The sequence below is a fragment of the Phocoena phocoena genome, chromosome 14 (assembly GCF_963924675.1).
Source record: "Phocoena phocoena chromosome 14, mPhoPho1.1, whole genome shotgun sequence".
NCBI classification, from domain to species: Eukaryota; Metazoa; Chordata; class Mammalia; order Artiodactyla; family Phocoenidae; genus Phocoena; species Phocoena phocoena.
In genome coordinates this window covers 13,743,012-13,760,420 of record NC_089232.1, presented here as the reverse complement: position 1 = coordinate 13,760,420, position 17,409 = coordinate 13,743,012, and the positions used below count along the sequence as shown (strand labels likewise).

Genomic DNA, 17,409 nt, shown 5'->3' with positions numbered 1-17,409 from the left:
GGGACCTTCCAGGTACCAGCGGAACACTTCACTATGGTTCTGTGTTACAGAAGCACCTGGTCCTTCTCTGAAATAGGAATCACTCCCCTTTGGTTCTCCTGTCTCCCCGCCAGCCTTTGTCTGCAGAACTCCTTGACTTTATGTGGAAGGTGCTTTTCAAACTCCCAGCCCTGTGTACTAAGTTTTTCTCCCAGAAATGCTCCTGAAGTGCCTCTCCCTGGTTCAGGGCCCAGAAAACCCAGCTCAGTCCCCTGACCCAACTGGCTATCAACACCCTCCATCCCACCATCCACTGGGAGCCCATGGAGCACGAAGATCTGTATTAACTGTCCTCTTCCAAACCCTTTCACAGCTCTACCCTCTCTTTCCCCCAAACCCTCACATTGCCACCCAGGATTCATAGCTTCCCTTTGCTAATACAGCTCACCTCCCAACCACTGTATCTCTCCAGACATAAGCATAACTGCCTTTCCTCCACCCTCAGCCAACTGTAGACCCCTACTGTACCTTTGGATTTGGAGGAAGGTGTTGTCACCAGGAAACACTAGGGCAATCTGCTGAATTTGCTCTGAGAGTAAACATCTACCAATTTTAATTTTTCAGGGCTGAGCACATAACGAGAAATTGACAAAGCGACGAGGAGAATGTAATGGGAGAGGAAGCTGGGAAGGAACACAGAGGGCCTTTGAACAGGGCTGGGTGGAAAAAAGAAGGAAGTAATTGCTTATATCACAATGTCCCACAAGACCAGTATTTATTTCAAACCTCCTCTACCTCTAGTTACTGCTGCTACACATATCATTATCCTCCACGTTTCAACCACTCAACTTATTCTAGGACCCTGGGTTCCTTCCCCTGGATCTGTGGGGCCACGTGAGCATGGAGTACACCCACTCACTCAGGTAATAAGTCTCTGCACCTGTCTATTTAGGTGACTCTCCCAATGCACCCTAGGAAATTGCAGAGAAGAGCTCCCTCTCCTCCCCTTCTCTCTTCTCTGCATCCAAGGATTACACTCCAAGTACTTTAGAGGTTCTTGAGACCCACAGATGAGCTTCAGGGGCTCTGGGAACCTCTCAATATTGCATAAATCATTTGTGTGTGGGGGTGTGCAGTTTTCTGGGGGCAAGATTCACCCTTTTTCCCCTCAGATTTTCAATGGGACCCCAAAAAGGATGAGGAACCTGATCGGTCCTTAGCCTGTCTCTGGGCAAGTTACAGCCACGGCGGTCAGGTCCCAGCATGGTACCTTGGAAGCAGCCATCACCGCCGCCGTGGCCGCCACGTTCAAGCCTCGCTTCCCAAAGTGCACAAGGGCATCATAACTTCGGTCTTTTGCTTGGACCAGGCAATCATCGATTTCCTGTCAAAGGAAAACAGAGGCACACTGAGTTGGAAAGCTCAAATAAATCTCTGTTCTTTCTCCCTTCTCCTGAGCGCTGAGCTTGGGGGCTTGTGCCCAATCACTCATTCTCTCTGGCATTGCCACTAACTGGCTGTCGGAACTGGGCAAGAACTTAGCCTCTATTCACGGTTCTGTCTTCTGAAAAACGAGGACCCTGGTAGCACCTAACTTGTGGAGCAAGGTGAGGATTACATGCGATCATTCCAGAAAAGCACCTGACACAGTGGCTGGTTTCAATAACCAAGAACCATTGTCATCTTCCTTATCTCAAGGAGGTCAGGCCCCGGCAGCTCTGAAATTCTGTTATTCCATAGCTATTTCATACGATACCCAAATCCCTCCCCATGTACATATCGATGGGAGGGATTAGGACACAGAAAGAAATAGGTGTTATTTTTGTTGATAGAGAAGATCATTTTACAGATAACAAAATAAAAGCAGAAATTAGAGGTCATCCAGCATCATACCACAAGGTAAAGGTGAGGTGGGAAAGAGGACTGACATCTACTTCAGGGACCGAGACCAGGTAAGATATTGGTTCAGTTCAAATTTGAATCAACGTTGGCTCATTCTTTTTGTTTGTTTGGTTTGGGTAGTTGTTGTCACTGTTTTAAGAAAACAGTTGTTTCGGAATCACAGGAGCTCATTGCAGAGTTCAGTCAATGACACTTGGCCTGCATTTCATTTGAAGTTCAGCACATCGGTGCACTTCCTTCCTGCTTTGGGGTATGCAGGTGGGCAGTCAACCCCCTGCCTTGTCCTTGTTTAAGCTTCTTCAAGAAGTCACCGCACTAAGTTTCCACTGCGACCCCTGGCCGACTCCAGAAGTGATTCTTGGCAGCTCTTAAGAGTCAGTCACCTTCCTTTCAATGGAAATTACACTGGCAGCTTCAGGGTAAGTCCAGCGTTTGGAGAAAGGGAAGTAGGAAGAATAGAGATTTGATAACCAGGTTGAGACAGGGATTACCATTCCTCAAAATCCACCCTCTGAGACGGGAAGTGTGTCCTAGTTCCTAAACAGATTCTCAGAAACGTCTACAGTAGCCTGCTCATCCAACCGATATACTCAAAGGCTTCCCCTGGAAGTCCAAAGTATCCAACTTTCAGAAGCAATAGAAATGAATATCTCAAGCCACCAACAGTGCTCCTAATTCATACTGTAGTATCCGACCACACAATCAGTTTGGAAAGTCATGTAATATCATTAGTGAGTTATACAATGTTGGACCCAGTAATCCCAGTCCTGAGAATTTATTCTAAGATGTCAACAGAAGGAACTATATACTATGTGTGGTGATTGTCGTGGGTCATTAGGAAGACCAAGTGAGAAAGGATGCTATGCCATCATGTCTAAGATCTCAGAAGATAAATATTGCATCTGCTCAGCTTTTTTGTTGTTGCCTCTTGGTTTGGAGTGGCTTTTTTTTTTTTTTAACGTACGCTTAAAATTTTATTTTAAAGAAACGTTTCACAGACTGGGTTGAACTTAAAAAGGGAGCTACCAAACAAATTAATAAGACAGAGGTCATGTTTATTTTAGTGGTCTCGGCATCTATTACTGTATGAAATCTTAAGAAAACAATGGAACAATCCATTGAAAACAAATCCAGGAAATTAGGTTCAGTGGAGACGTTAAACAAAAAATAATTTTATAGACAGTGACATTATCTTATAAGTAGCTTAAATTTCTTTTCAAGAGGTGTAAGTTGTAATTCCCCCTTGAATCCTTAGTTATTGTTGACCCCTTCCTGCAATCTCTCCCTATCTTATTTTTTCCATCTCTGACAATAGACAAACCTGCATTTTCATTTCAAGGATGGATGTGAAGTACTTTGAAGCGAAACAAACACAAATGATAAATAGCATGAAACAAATTATTATGACTATTCTCATTAATACTTATTGACTGATAATTACTAAAGTAGCAGGTATTTCATTGGTAGCATACGTTTTATCATTGAACAATAAAGCAAACATACTAGAAATGTATTATATTCCAGTCTCTGTTAGTAGCTATCTGGGTACAAGTTCAAATCATTTAATCTCTCTAGGTTTCAACGTTCCTGTTTATGTTAAGTTTTTAAAGTATTTTAATAGTCTATGTAAAAATCCTATCTGCAAAAGGATAGGGGCTGAGCCTGATAAAAGGAAGGAAATTCAGTTTGGGGAGTTGAATTATGAGTGAATCTTTTCTGCTTTTTGTTTCAATGTATGGAAATGTTTTACAATAAATAATGATGAATAACATCCTTTGGAGAATTTCACCACTATTTCTAAACAGGTCATAAAAATAGACTTAAAAAAGAAAGATTAGAAGGAACGAATGTTGGAGGGGGGAAATAAGAGTCAATTAAGAGCCTCCTGCAATAAAACAACCTGCCTTTTTTTTTTTTAATCACTTTTTAAAATTTTTTCACTCGCTGGAAGGAGTGCAAGGCAGAGCAACATAAATTACCTTTTCTTTTGAGGACAGCGTGGGATGTACAAACTTCCTATAGAGGAGGCTGGAGCCTTTTGTGTAGGGAGACAGCAGCCAGGCTACAAATGCTATTTTTAGTTCATAATAGAATGGAAACCTGGAGAGAGATGAGAAAATACACATTCCATTAGGTTCTCAGCAACTCCACCCTGAGCCTTTGAAACATGAGACCTGGGGGCACAGACACCTCTCCTGCCTGCACAGGGCCGCCTGGCCCCCAGATTCCCATGAAGGTGTATGCACACACAAGCACATCCAAGGCACAAGCCCAAGGCCTCTTGAAAGCCAGTTCATTTTTTTTTTCTTTTCCTCTTTGGCCATACGGCTCAGCTTGTGGGATCTTAGTTCCCCAAGCAGGGATTGAACCTGGACCCTCAACAGTGAAAGCACTGAGTCCTAACCTACTGGACCGCCAGGGAATTCCCAAAGCTGGTTCGTGTTTTCTTTCCTTGTCAAGCAAGCCAGGGACCTGGGGTCTCTCCAGCAATCACCCTATGACCGTGCTTGACAACACCTGGAGCTTCCGTCCGAGCTCTGCTCATTTCGGTTGGAGCCGGGGCTCCTGTAGGCCCAGATGCCACAACCAGCCGTGCCCAATTTCCCGGTCATTCACTCTTCACTGGAGGCCACGAAGGCACAAACGCAGGATTTACAGTAGGGATTTACAGTAGGGCGGAGCTGACAAAGAATCGCCAGACTGAGAGTGAAAGCCTCCCCTCCTCGGCTATCTCCTTAGTCCCCAAAAGGCAGGGACGGGAGCCCAACTCTTGCCAGGAAAGAGGATGCTACTCACCCTATTCAAACCAACAGCAGGCTGGCGGGGAGGAGGGGAGGCATCAATTAGGAGTTTGGGGTTAATATATACACACTACTATATATAAAATAGATACCAACAATGACCTACTGTATAACACAGGGAACTATACTTAACATTTTGTAATAACCCATAAGAGAAAAGAATCTGAAAAAAATATATAACTGAATCACTTTTCTTACACCTGAAACAAACACATCATTGTAAATCAACTCTACTTCAATTTAAAAAATTACATTTAATTAAAGAAACCAACAGCAGGCAAAAAGGTCTCGATCTTTTTGGTGCCGAAAGAAAGAAGAGTTCAGGATACAGATAACATACGATTCTGAAGTTTAAAGTCCTGCGTGCCATGTGTTTATGCATCCCATGAACACTTACCCGGCACCCATATGTGGCAGCCGGTGCTGAGCACCAAGGAGACAGTGGGAAGCAAAGAAGACCTGACCCCTGCTCTCTTGGAGCTTCCAGTCTAGCAGGAAACATAGACAAGGTTCTGGCGTCCTTGGAACTGGTAGTCCAGTCAAGGAAACAGAGATCGCTCAAATCATCACGATTAATATAGAATAGCAACCTGAGATGAGTGCCATCACGGGCCTCTGCTGACCCATGTGGTGCCTCTGCACGTGTGAGAAAAAGCCAAGTCCTTCAGCTGGATGCAGTCCTGGGAGCACATGGCTTGCAAACAGGGCTTCATCCAAATTTCAGCTCCACTTGCCTCCTTGGCTAGGTATCTTGTGCTATGAACAACCTGTGCAACCATACTTGGCAGGCCGGATGTGTATTAACCATATTTAAAAATTTTCTGTACTCTGATGCTTTGACATCTTGGGACCTTGCTGACTCTGGAGAGACTGCCTCTCCCATGGAAACCACAATACAGTCTCTTGCCCACACTTACTGCCTCTGCTTCCTGATCAGCCCCGTGCTTCCCCATGCGGCTCTGTGCAGCGGGCTGTACCTCTAGGGATCTGTGAATATAACGAACTTATTCCTTCATGATAGTCATTTCTGTGTCTGCATGTCTTACCAGACCTGAAAACAAAGTCTGGGTACCATTAAAACAGATGCGATGAGGGAAAGTGACACCTGGGCTAGTCTGAGGAATCAGAAAAGTAAACCCCTCCCAGGCATCCTCCCTGATAAGAGAGCCCAAACAAAGAGCAATTTCTAGCAAGTCATTTCAGAGCCCTTTAACTCTCATGTCACTCCAATCAGCGGCCCCACCCCCTGCTCCTCTCCTCATCCTAGTTCACGGCCTTCTCTTCTGGCAGGCCCTTCCTGAATATTCCCTTAGCAACTATAGGACACTTTCGTGTCAAGATTGCTTAATGTTTCACAGCCAGAAAAGAGAAGGAGCTGAAGGAACAGAGGTGTGATTCTCCCGTAATTGAACACTCTGGTGATGAACAGTGAAGGAAGTTTGGTCTGGAAAACAAGTATTCGTCAGCCCCAAGGGACAAATGAACCTGCAGAGCTCAGGCATCAACCCAAGATTCACGGATAATCCCAGGGGTTCTGTCACGCCGCTGCTCTTTTGTTTATTATGTAAAAGACGGGTTTTGTAAAAAATAGGTCATGCGTGCACGTAGTTTAAAAAATTCTAGAAGTCCAAAAGAGTATATAGCAGAGTCTCCTTCCCATCCTGGATGCTTTTCCAAAAGCGTAAGCATCATGGGTCTTGTGCATCCTTCCAGAAGCGGACTAGGGCTAAGATATACAACTGTGTGGGTGCATACGACTCCCGTAATGTCCCCATGCTCACCTAGTGGCATTCTCTGCACCCCCTCCTACACCTTGCTTCCCCCTACTGCATACACGTGATTAACTGTACGCTTTGGGGATTTCTTTTTTCTTTGGCTGCACCATGTGGCTTGCGGGATCTTAGTTCCCCAACCAGGGATCGAACCCCGGGCCCTGGTAGTGAAAGCACGGAGTCCTAACCACTGGACCGCCAGGGAATTCCCCAGGCCTCACTCTTCTTTTGAATTTTATTTCATTTATTTTTTTATACAGCAGGTTCTTATTATTCCCTCTTCTTAATGGCTGTGTATGGGGGCGTGAGCATCAACCCAGACCCCCGTGAATGGATATTTACAAAAGGTTACAATCTTTGGCTACTACAAGAGAGCTGCAGTGAATCTCCTGGAGCACGCTTCTTTATGTACCTATGCTAACGTGCCTTTAGGAAAATGCCCAGAAGCGGAATTTCTGCGGGCATCTAATTTACAGATAGAGGTTGTACTTCTGTGCAAACATAGGTACAAGAGTCTGATTGCCCACAGTCACACCCTCACAGTCTAGGACCAACCGTAAGAGCCTGCCCCAGGCTGGACGGGGGTGTGGGGGGGAGAACGTTAGATCCTGAGCAATCCTTCTGGGCTGCCAGAGACCCTTTATTCTTTGGCCAGCCTGCTACTGAGCCTCCTGTTCTTCAGGATCTTTCCCGTGTGCCCCATCCATGCTGACGCAGCCTTTGAAAACCTTCCTGCCTCCTAACCTTCTGGCTTCACCTCCCAAATCTTCTCTTGTCAGGCTGGCAAAGCATCTCCAATGACCAATTGCGGTAGCAGACTTCACTTGGTGGTCTCCAGACCACCAAGATACCGCCCTCCCTGGCATCTCTAGACCAGGACACAGAGGGCTCCTCTGTATTCCCCTGTCCACCTTGGGTGATGGAGCTTCCTTTGAAGCGAAATCAACTAGTTATAGAAGAATCACGATGGAATGGGTTTGTTCCTTGGGCAGAAAGCTGACATGAATATCCACAGAAGAAAAAAGGAAGAGGTTACAGCCTGCTAATTCTCGACCTTTCCAGGACTTTGGTTAAAAGTAGGCTCCTTTAGAGTCTTAGTAGCAAAACTCGAATCTCAAGACTGCCTCCTACTGTTAGCAATCACTACGTTTCCTTTCAATTTCTCTCCTCAAGCTTTTTTCCTGCCCCACTTCCTACTCGAAGACAACAACTAGCTTATTGATTGATTCATTCAGTTGGGAAAATTCTATCGAAAAGCTAGGAGGTGAAAGGTCTGCGCTAAGCAATACAGGGAAACCAAAGCTAGGTTAGGCGTGTCCTCGCCCTTAGGGGTTTATCATCTAGCAGGAGAGCGGAAACCAACAGGTGACCCCACAATGTGCAATGGGATATGGAACAATGTCTTACTGAGGATCAAGAGCCTTGCTTCTCTCCAAATCTCCATCCGCCGCCCACGATCATCCACTTCATAATTCTTACTATGTACCTGGCATCAGCTCAACCTCGGTAGACCCAAAGCAAATCTCTCAGAAGTCTCTACACGTTACTCTCTGGTGGGTGAGGGCCCTCTCCCCTTTGCAGATTCAAGTGAGAAAATGAGCTTAGGACTGAGTGGGCCTCAAGTTTTAGTCTAAGTTGCCAGTGACTGTCGGTAAGGCCTGCGGGCCACCTGAGAAGGTCCCTGGGGATGCCAGCTGCCCCGTGGTATCAAAAGAAGCTGAGAGCTACTGCTGAAATCTAAAGCCTCACGCCACAGAACATAAGTGGGAAACCTCCCTACCTCTCTACTGTGGAACGAGATATCCTGGGTAGGAGTAAAGGCTGTGTATCTTAGCCAGGACAGGAAAGGAAGGGAAGAGCATGGACGGAGGGAGGCTAGACAGACAGAGAGACAGACAGACAGACACACACACACTACAGGGGAGAAAAGAATCCTGCCCCTAAGCCACCAACATAGAAGAATAGAGAACAAGAAGAGGCACCTACTTACTTTTTAGTGTATTGTTTCAATTTTATTTTGTCATGTGTATGTATTATTTTATAGTTTTTAAAAAATTAAATGAAATCACTTATACAAATTGTGAAAAAAGCCACCATCCTATCTCTCTTTTTTTTTTTTTTTTGCGGTACACGGGCCTCTCACCGTTGTGGCCTCTCCCGCCGCGGAGCACAGGCTCCGGACGTGCAGGCTCAGCGGCCATGGCCCACGGGCCCAGCCGCTCCGCGGCACATGGGATCCTCCCGGACCTGGCACGAACCCGCGTCCCCTGCATCGGCAGGCGGACTGTCAACCACTGCGCCACCAGGGAAGCCCCCATCCTATCTCTTCTGTGACCATACACAACGGCTGTTTTCATCAACACAGAAAGTTTTTAAAAGTTACCAATGAAGAGGGAACTGCCCTGGTGGAGGGGTGGAGAGAGCAGGATGGGGATGAGTGAAGAGTGATGGGAAGAGTATACACATGAGGGGTGATCTCCAGTCCTGGAAGTAAACAAAAGTTAAAGATGCTTCTAGGAAGCCAGAAGGTGCAGGACTACCCTGCCCCCCTTTCAATTATAAACAGAGCTTAGAGCAGCTGAGTTGGTGTCCATTCCCTGGAAGGGAAAGGGGGCCCTGTGTCTGATGGGTCTATCCCATGTCCATTCCCAGGCGAGAGGGAGGATGGAGAGGAAGGGCTCTCCTAGAAGGAGACCATGATCTGTAATACCTGGAGGTTGGCAGGAAAAGAAAAAGCAGACTGAGGGTGTGTCCAGGCTGTGCCGAGGCAGGCAGGGAAGGGCCCCAACGAACCATTCCCTGCAGAAGCAGAGCCCACGGTGCCAGGAGAGAGGCAAGGGACCCTCACTTTCCACCCACAAACTGCATGGACAGCGCCAGTTCAGAGGGACTAACGAGGGACCAGATGAGGCCTCCACATGGGTCAGGAAGAGAGGGGGATTCTACCCATACCTGTGCACATGCTCCAAGTACCCTAGTTATCAGATGCCTTCCTGTGGCATGCAGCACATGACCTTGATCCTTTGGCCTTCCTCCCCATGTTACCCACAAATATGTTACCTTATGTAGCAAAGGGATTCTACAGATGTAATTAGGGTAATTACTCAGCTGATTTTAAGATAGGGAGATTATACTTGATTACTGAGGTGGGTCTAATCTAATTACCTGAGACTTTAAAAGCAAACGCAGAGATCTTTCTCTGGCTGGTAACAGAAGAAGATGGAGATGACGTGCCATTGTTGGCTTGAAGATGACAGGGTGGCACACGTCAAGGAAATGGGGACCTCAGTCCTACAGCCACAAGGAACTGAATTCTGCCAACAACATGAATGAGCCTGGAAGTGGAATCTCCCCAGAGCCTCCAGATAAGAGCCTAGGCTGACCCACACCCTGGTTTTGGCCTTGTGAGTTCCTCAGTAGAGTTCTCAGTTGACTCTACCTGGACTTCTAACTCACAGAAACTGTGAAATAATAAAGTTGTATTGTTTTAAGCTGCTAAATTTGTGGTAATCTGTTACTGCAGCAACAGAAAAGTAATACACTGGGACTTCCCTGGTGGTCCAGTGGTTGAGAATCCACCTTCCAATGCAGGGGATGTGGCTTCGATCCCTGGTCGGGGAATTAAGATCCCACATGCCACGGGGCAACTAAGCCCGCGCGCCACACCTACTGAGCCCACGCACCACAAACCACAGAGCCCACACACCTCAACTAGAGAGAAGCCCACACGCCACAGCGAAAGATCCCACATGCTGCAATGAAGATCCCGCAACCAAGACCCGACGCAGCCAAAAATAAATAAATAAACAAAAATTTAATTAAAAAAAAAAAGAAAAGTAATACATCTCCCCAAATCAAAATCAAATCCATCCCAGAAACAGCTGTTGAGCACTTATTAGGCATGAGACTAAAATTCCAGGGCCATGGGTAAAACGTATTCCAGCTACCAGGGAGCAGCATATCCATCATCAGGCAGGATTTCCACCCAGGAAAGAGCAGCAAGGCTGAAATGCCCGAAACCTCCGGGAAAGAGCTCATGAGACTAACGCTCTGCCCGCTTTGTTCATGATAAGGGACAGGAGGACAGCAGGAGGCCACCTGGCACCAGACAGAAGGAGGGCATCATTAAGAAGGCTGCACGACATGAAGTGCTGGCCACGCTCTTTAATCGACTACACAATCCTCACTGGGTCTGGCCTGTTCTCATCTCTGCAGGACAGACAGGAACCTCCCCACCGTAGCTCTGCACAAAATGAGGTCCACCTCCTAGTGCCAGCCTCTGGGGTCTGGGGAAGACGAAAAAATGGCTCAGCAGAGCTCCATCTCCAGTCCTGGAGACTCAGCCCTGTCTTCAGTCTGTTGTTTATCTGGGCACAGGACAGGGCAGAGTGGCACAAGCATATTGAATTAGTAATCCAGATTCCTTCCTTCCAGCTTAAGGCCATAATAGCTGAGACATCTATCTCTCCCAGTAGAGATGAAAGCCAGGCTCCTTCAGGGGAAAAACTACACACTGAGGTCATTAAGGCCACTGACCCAAGACAGGATTCAGTGAAGTGGTATTCAGAGAAGTGGATGTCTTTGATCTAGGACATCCCAGAGGGTAAGTCCAGGCTAATCCTTTTTGGGATAAGAACTTTTTTTTTTTCCCAAAATGGAAATATCTTTATTATTTTCCCTGATGAAACCTGATCATGGTAAAACATTCATACAACACAGCAAATGTGAAACTGACCCCATGATCCCAAGTTGCGGAAATAACCTTTGCTAACAGACAAGTATTTTCCACACTATTTTTAGTACACATTCACATGTGCACAAACTCAGACCCTTTAGATACAAACAGGATACTGTATATTATTCACAGCCTCTTTCAGCTAAGACACAATATATGAATACAAACACCTAGCTTATGATTTTCACTTGGTCCATTGCTGTAATAGCTGCATTGTTTATGAGAGAGAAAAAGCTGTCCATCGAAAGGGGACTGATTAAATAAATTACGATCCATCTATACCATGAAATTCTATGTGGCCTTTAAAAAAGTAGGTAGATCTATTTATGCTTACGTCAAAGTATTTCAAAAATAAATTTAAGAAACAAAGTGAGAACTGTTAGGTATACTACAGTACTATTGTTTTTTAAAAAAGGAAAAGTATGTGTGTACGTATACACACGCATACATTTTTTAAAAGTATATACAATTGTGAAAAGCAGTAATGGTGAGAGTGAATGGTGTAGGGGAGAAACTTAGTTTTATGAGAGAAACTTAGTTTCATTGCACACTTTTGTGTACTGTTTTTCTCCTTTTTATTTTTTTAACATAAGAATGCTTCTTTACCAACTCCATTAATTGAGGAATTGTGTTTATCTTGCCCATCATTATATCATTGTAAGAACAATACCTGCTCTTACGTGGTCATTCAATAAATATTTACTTGAAGAACAATTTTATAGACTAATTGATTTGAAATGTTCCAGTTAGCATTCCTGCACCTGCTTCTCTGTGCTAATAAGGTTTGAGACTGCTTTCAGACCTTCCCACCTCTCCCTGACACTTGGCAACATCTTTCCTGGAAAAGTCCCAATTCCTGGAGTACTTACCAACAAAGGAAGATGTCGGTGAATGTCTCTGCTGTGGTGAAAAGTGCAAATATAATCCAGTACATCATCCATTTGACCTGTTGAAGGAGAAAGCAACAAAGCTAGCAGAAAAGGTCAAGGAGGAGTGGCTGCCAGCTTGAAGAGAACAGGCCCCGACAGTGGATGCTGAGGTGTGTCCAGGCAGAGTGGCCTGCATTGGTAACCCCTTTTCCTATCTTTCCCCAGGTTGGTCCAGTTCTACTCCAGACCTTGGGGCTGGGGGCAAACAGGCTGTTTCCACAACTGACCCAGGCTCAAGCTCTAAGTAGACTTTAGGTGGCCTTCAATAGCCCTCAGGTGAGCCAGGGAGACCTGAAGACCAGCAGTGACTCAGGTTTCAGTCAGGTCATTTGCCCAGGACTAACACCAGGTGAATAAAGTTTTCAAGCCTCCACAGAGATACACCCTGGAACAAACTTTATCCTGGCCAGACTCTCTGATATGGAATGATGGTAATCCTCACTGGTCATTTAAAAACCCTTCCAGGGACTTCCCTGGCGGTCCAGTGGTTAGGACTCCATGCTTCCACTGCAGGGGGCGTGGGTTCAATCCCTAGTCGGGGAACTAAGATCCCGCATGCCGTGGTGTGGCAAAAAAACAAAAACAAAAACAAACAAAAAAACCCTTCCATGTGGGAAATCCCCATAGTCCCTCCCAGAAACTGGATCTTTTCTTTTAATCTCCCCCATGTGACCATACTTTTCCATTTCTACTGTCTCTCTTTCCCAATTGAGGCCTTGGTCCCCTCTCTCCTGAACTACTGCAGGGGTCTCCTGACTGCTTCCCTGTCTCTTGGCTTTCCCCTCACCAATCCATTCTACAAACTATCCCCATACTAATCTCCCCAAAAGCATGAACTCAACCTATTAATCCTCCATTTAAAATCTTCTAGCCTGCAGCATAAAGTCCAAATTCCTTAGTCTGTTCCTTCTGGCTTTTGGAAATGGTGGGGTCGTTTGTATTGGACCAATCCTCTTGCCAATAACGATAATAAACTCTGAACAAAATATTTTATTTTATTGATTGATTGATCAATTGATTGCCTGCCGCGCCACACCACACGGCTTATAGGATCTTACTTTCCCGACCAGGGGTCGAACCAGCACCCTCAGCAGTGAAAGTGCAGAGCTCTAACCACTGGGTCGCCAGGGAATTCCCTGAGCAAAATGTGTTAAAACAACTGTTTGAAGGCTAGAAAAGCTATCAAAAGCTGGCAGAAACTGGAAAGGATCCAACTCTTGAAATAAGGGGACCACACCAGAGTAAATCCATGTTGATGTAGTTAAGGAAACTCCCTAGCTGGCAAATCATGGGGCAGATAGAACTCCAGAAGAAATCCATAGTCTTATTTGCCTGAGGAAGTGGAAAATAGAGTTTGAGACTGCCAATGGTGCTGGAAACTGAAAAGGAAAAATCCCCAGTAAGAGGGAAGCCGTAAGGGTGTAGGCCCCCAAATCCACATATCAATTCCTTTCAATTTCTTGGTTGGCTCCTGAATTGTACAGAATCAGGTAATATTCCAAGGTGACTGAGTAAAATACAGCTGGAAAACTGAGAGTTGAAGAGAGATTCAGTTTCTGCCCACTGGAGGAGAAACAGAGTTCGGAGTTCAAGTTCTGCCAAATTAGAGGAGCTTGGTAAACATTTGGGAATTTCCAGTGAAACACCTAAAAGGCCATACCTTAGGAATAAAAATTATGCTCTAGGACTAAGAGATTAGCTCTAGGACTAAGAGCAAAACTGAAATACACCTGCCCCAATAAAACGTAAAACCTAGCTGCCACAAGGTCAAGATGATCTGTCAGAATTTAACTGCCTGTGAGAACAAAAATTAACGTTCTTCACAAGAAGGCAAGGCAGGTCTAGAGTTCCTATGATGTATTATACATAACAGTCCAATAAACAAGAAAAGCTATATATATGAAGAAACAGGAAAACATACTCCATGGTTAAGAGAAAAACTGGTCAATAGAAACAGATCCATATTTGATCTAGATTTTATAATTAGCAAAGACTTTAAAAAGTATAAATGTGTGTTAAGACAACCAGATATTCACATGTGAAAGAATGAAGATGGACTTCTACCTCACACCATATACAAAAAATGAACTTAAAATGTATTAGAGACCTAAATGTAAGAACTCTTACAAGAAAACACAGGAGTAAATTCTTGTGACCTTGGATTAAACAATGTTTTCTTAGATGTGACATCAAAAACACAAGCAATGAAGGAAGAAAACAGATAAATTAGACTTTGTCAAAATTTAAAACTTTTGTACTTCAAAGGATACCATCAAGAAAGTGAAAAGACAACCCACAAAATGGGAAAAAATATTTGCAAATCAATATCTGATATGGTATTTGTATCCAAATAATAAAGAACTCATACAACTCAATAATAAAAAGACAAAACCCAACTTAAAATGTGCCAAGGGCCCATATCTTTTAGAAAATGAATCAATAATTAATAAATCCAATACCCATTTATGATAAAAACTCTCAGCAAAGGAATAGAGGGGAACCTCTTCAACTTGACAAAGAACATCTACAAAAAACACTACAGCTAACATCACACTTAGTGGTGTGAAATTAGATGCTTTCCCACTAAGATCAGAAACAAGATAAAGAGGTCCCCTCTTAACACTCCTTTTCACTATCATACTGGGATTCCTAGCTAATGCAATAAGACAAGAAATGAAATAAAAAGTATACAGACTGTGAAGAAAGGCATAAAACTGTCTTTTTTTTCCGATGGCATGACTGTCTATATAGAAAACCTAAAAGGACTGACAATAACAAAACCCAAAAACCTGGAACTAATGAGCAATTATAGCAAGGTTTGAGGACACACGGTTAATATATAAAATAATCATATAAAAAATATAAAAACCAATTGCTTTACTATATGCCAACAAAGAACAACTGGAACTTGAAATTTAAAAGAAAAATACCATTTATATTAGCACCAAAAAATTTAATTACTTAGGAATATACCTAACAAAATATGCAAAAGCTCTGTATGAGGAAAACCACAGTACTCTGATGAAAGAAATCAAAGAAGATTTAAATAAATGGAGAGATGTTATATGTTCATGGATAGGAAGACTCAGTATTATCAAAATGTCAGTTCTTCCCAACTTGATCTATACATTCAGTGTAATCCCAATTGAAATGCCAGCAAATTGTTTCGTGGACATCGACAGATTAATTTTAAAGTTTATATGGAAGGGCAAAAGATCTGAATAGCCAATATGATACTGAAGAAGAAGAACAAAGTTAGAGAACGGACACTATCTAACTTCAAGACACAAGCTACAATAATCAAGACAGTGTGGTATTAGTGAAACTACAGATAAATATATCAGATAGACTAGACAAATAGAATAGAGCTCCAAAACAGACCACATAAATATAGTCAACTGATCTTTGACAAAGGAGCAAAGGCAAATCGATGGAGAAAAGATAGTCTTTTCAATAAATGGTGCTGGGAACAACTGGATATTTGCATTCAAAAAAATTGATAGATATAGGTGTTGATCTTACATCTTCCACAAAAATTACTCAAAATGGATCACAGACCTAAATGATAGATGCAAAATTATAAAATTTCTATAAGATAACACAGGAGAAAATCTAGGTGACCTGGAGCTTGTCAATGAATCTTAATACATCACCAAGAGTGTGACCCATGGAAGAAAAAAACTGATAAGTTAGACTTCATTAAAATAAAAAACTTCTGCTCTGCAAAAGACATTGTTAAGAGAATGAAAAGACAAGCCACAGACTAGGAGAAAATATTTGCAATACATATATCTGAAAAAGGACTTGTATCCAAAATAAACAAAGAATACTTAAAACTCAACAACAACAAAAATAACCCAATTTTTAAAATGGCAAAAGATCCGAAAGACACCTCACCAAAGAAGATATACAGCAACTTATTAACAAATATTTTGTTATAAAACTAAATTTTTCTTCTGTCACCACTTAACAAGACACTTATCCTAGGAGAAAAAGGGTGGGTTCAATATTATTTTCTTTAAAAAGTAGAAATATGTTAAAGAATCTATAGGGAAAGGTAGATATAACGAGTGAAGAGATGGGAAATTTCAAGAGAAAGAAGGAAAATTTTTAAAAAGAACTAAACGATATCCTAGAACTGAAAAATACAATATCTGAAAAAAAATTTTTTTTAATTATTGAATGGAATTTATAGCAGCTTGGACACAAAAAAAGATTTGTGAACTTGAAGACAAAACAATAGAGTCAACCAGGCTGAAGTCTAGATTGGAGGAGGGCAGGTGCGGAATGAAGAGTCTCAATACCTGTAGAACAGCATCAAGCAGTCTAACACATATGGAATAGGAATTCTAGAGGAGAGGAAAAAGAGAATTGGACAGAAAAATTATCTGAAGAAATATCGACTCAAAATTTCCAAAATTTGACCAAAATATCAAACCCACAAGACCATGGAATCCCATGAATTGAAGCAAGATAAATATGAAGAAAACCACACCTAGCCACATCATAGTAAAACTGCTAAGAAGCAAAGAGAAAATCTTAAGCAAGGGAAAAAAGACATTACATACAGGGGAATGACAATAAGAATTATAACTGACCTTTTATCAGAAACAATGAATACCAGAAGAAAATGGAATAACATCTTTAAAGTGCTAAAAGAAAAAAAAGTGTCAACCTATAATTCTATACCCAGCAAAAATATCTTTCAAACATGAAGGCAGTTCTGGTGAATCTCCATTGTCTTTGTGACTCTGAAACATGTGGCACAATAGATTAATTAGAGGACTTCTCTATTTAGAAAAACAAGACAGTCCCCTGGAAACAAGGCTGGCTTAGTCCATCAAAAGAAACTACTATCGGGGCTTCCCTGGTGGCACAGTGGTTGAGAGTCTGCCTGCCGATGCAGGGGACACAGGTTCATGCCCCGGTCCAGGAAGATCCCACATGCCGCGGAGTGGCTAGGCCCATGAGCCATGGCCACTGAGCCTGCGTGTCTGGAGCCTGTGCTCCACAACGGGAGAGGCCACAACAGTAAGAGGCCCACGTACCGCAAAAAAAAAAAAAAAAAAAAAAAAAAGAAAGAAACTACTATCTAAGATGCTACATGCTACCAAGGTTATCTGCAGCAGAACGGGCTCCTTATCAGGGAGCAAACAAGATCTAGTCCAGCTGTAAAGTCCATGGCATACTGGGGCCCAAGATCCAGGAATTCCCAACACTGGTTTCCAGATACACTGCCAGGAGCCTGAATTCCCTCTCTGGAGGCTTTTTCTTTTTAGTGTTCAAACCAC

General features: G+C 43.3%; 1 protein-coding gene across 1 annotated transcript in view; it reads right to left on the bottom strand.

Annotated features, from left to right (window-relative positions):
* REEP1 (receptor accessory protein 1) overlaps positions 1-17,409 on the bottom strand; it is a 109,255-nt gene that overhangs the window by 28,457 nt on the left and 63,389 nt on the right. The window contains exons 3-5 of the mRNA XM_065890770.1: positions 12,059-12,135; positions 3,861-3,981; positions 1,250-1,363 (exon numbers count right to left, since the gene is read on the bottom strand). Of these exons, the coding sequence (XP_065746842.1) occupies positions 1,250-1,363; positions 3,861-3,981; positions 12,059-12,135 (312 nt within the window). The remainder of the gene's footprint in view (positions 1-1,249; positions 1,364-3,860; positions 3,982-12,058; positions 12,136-17,409) is intronic.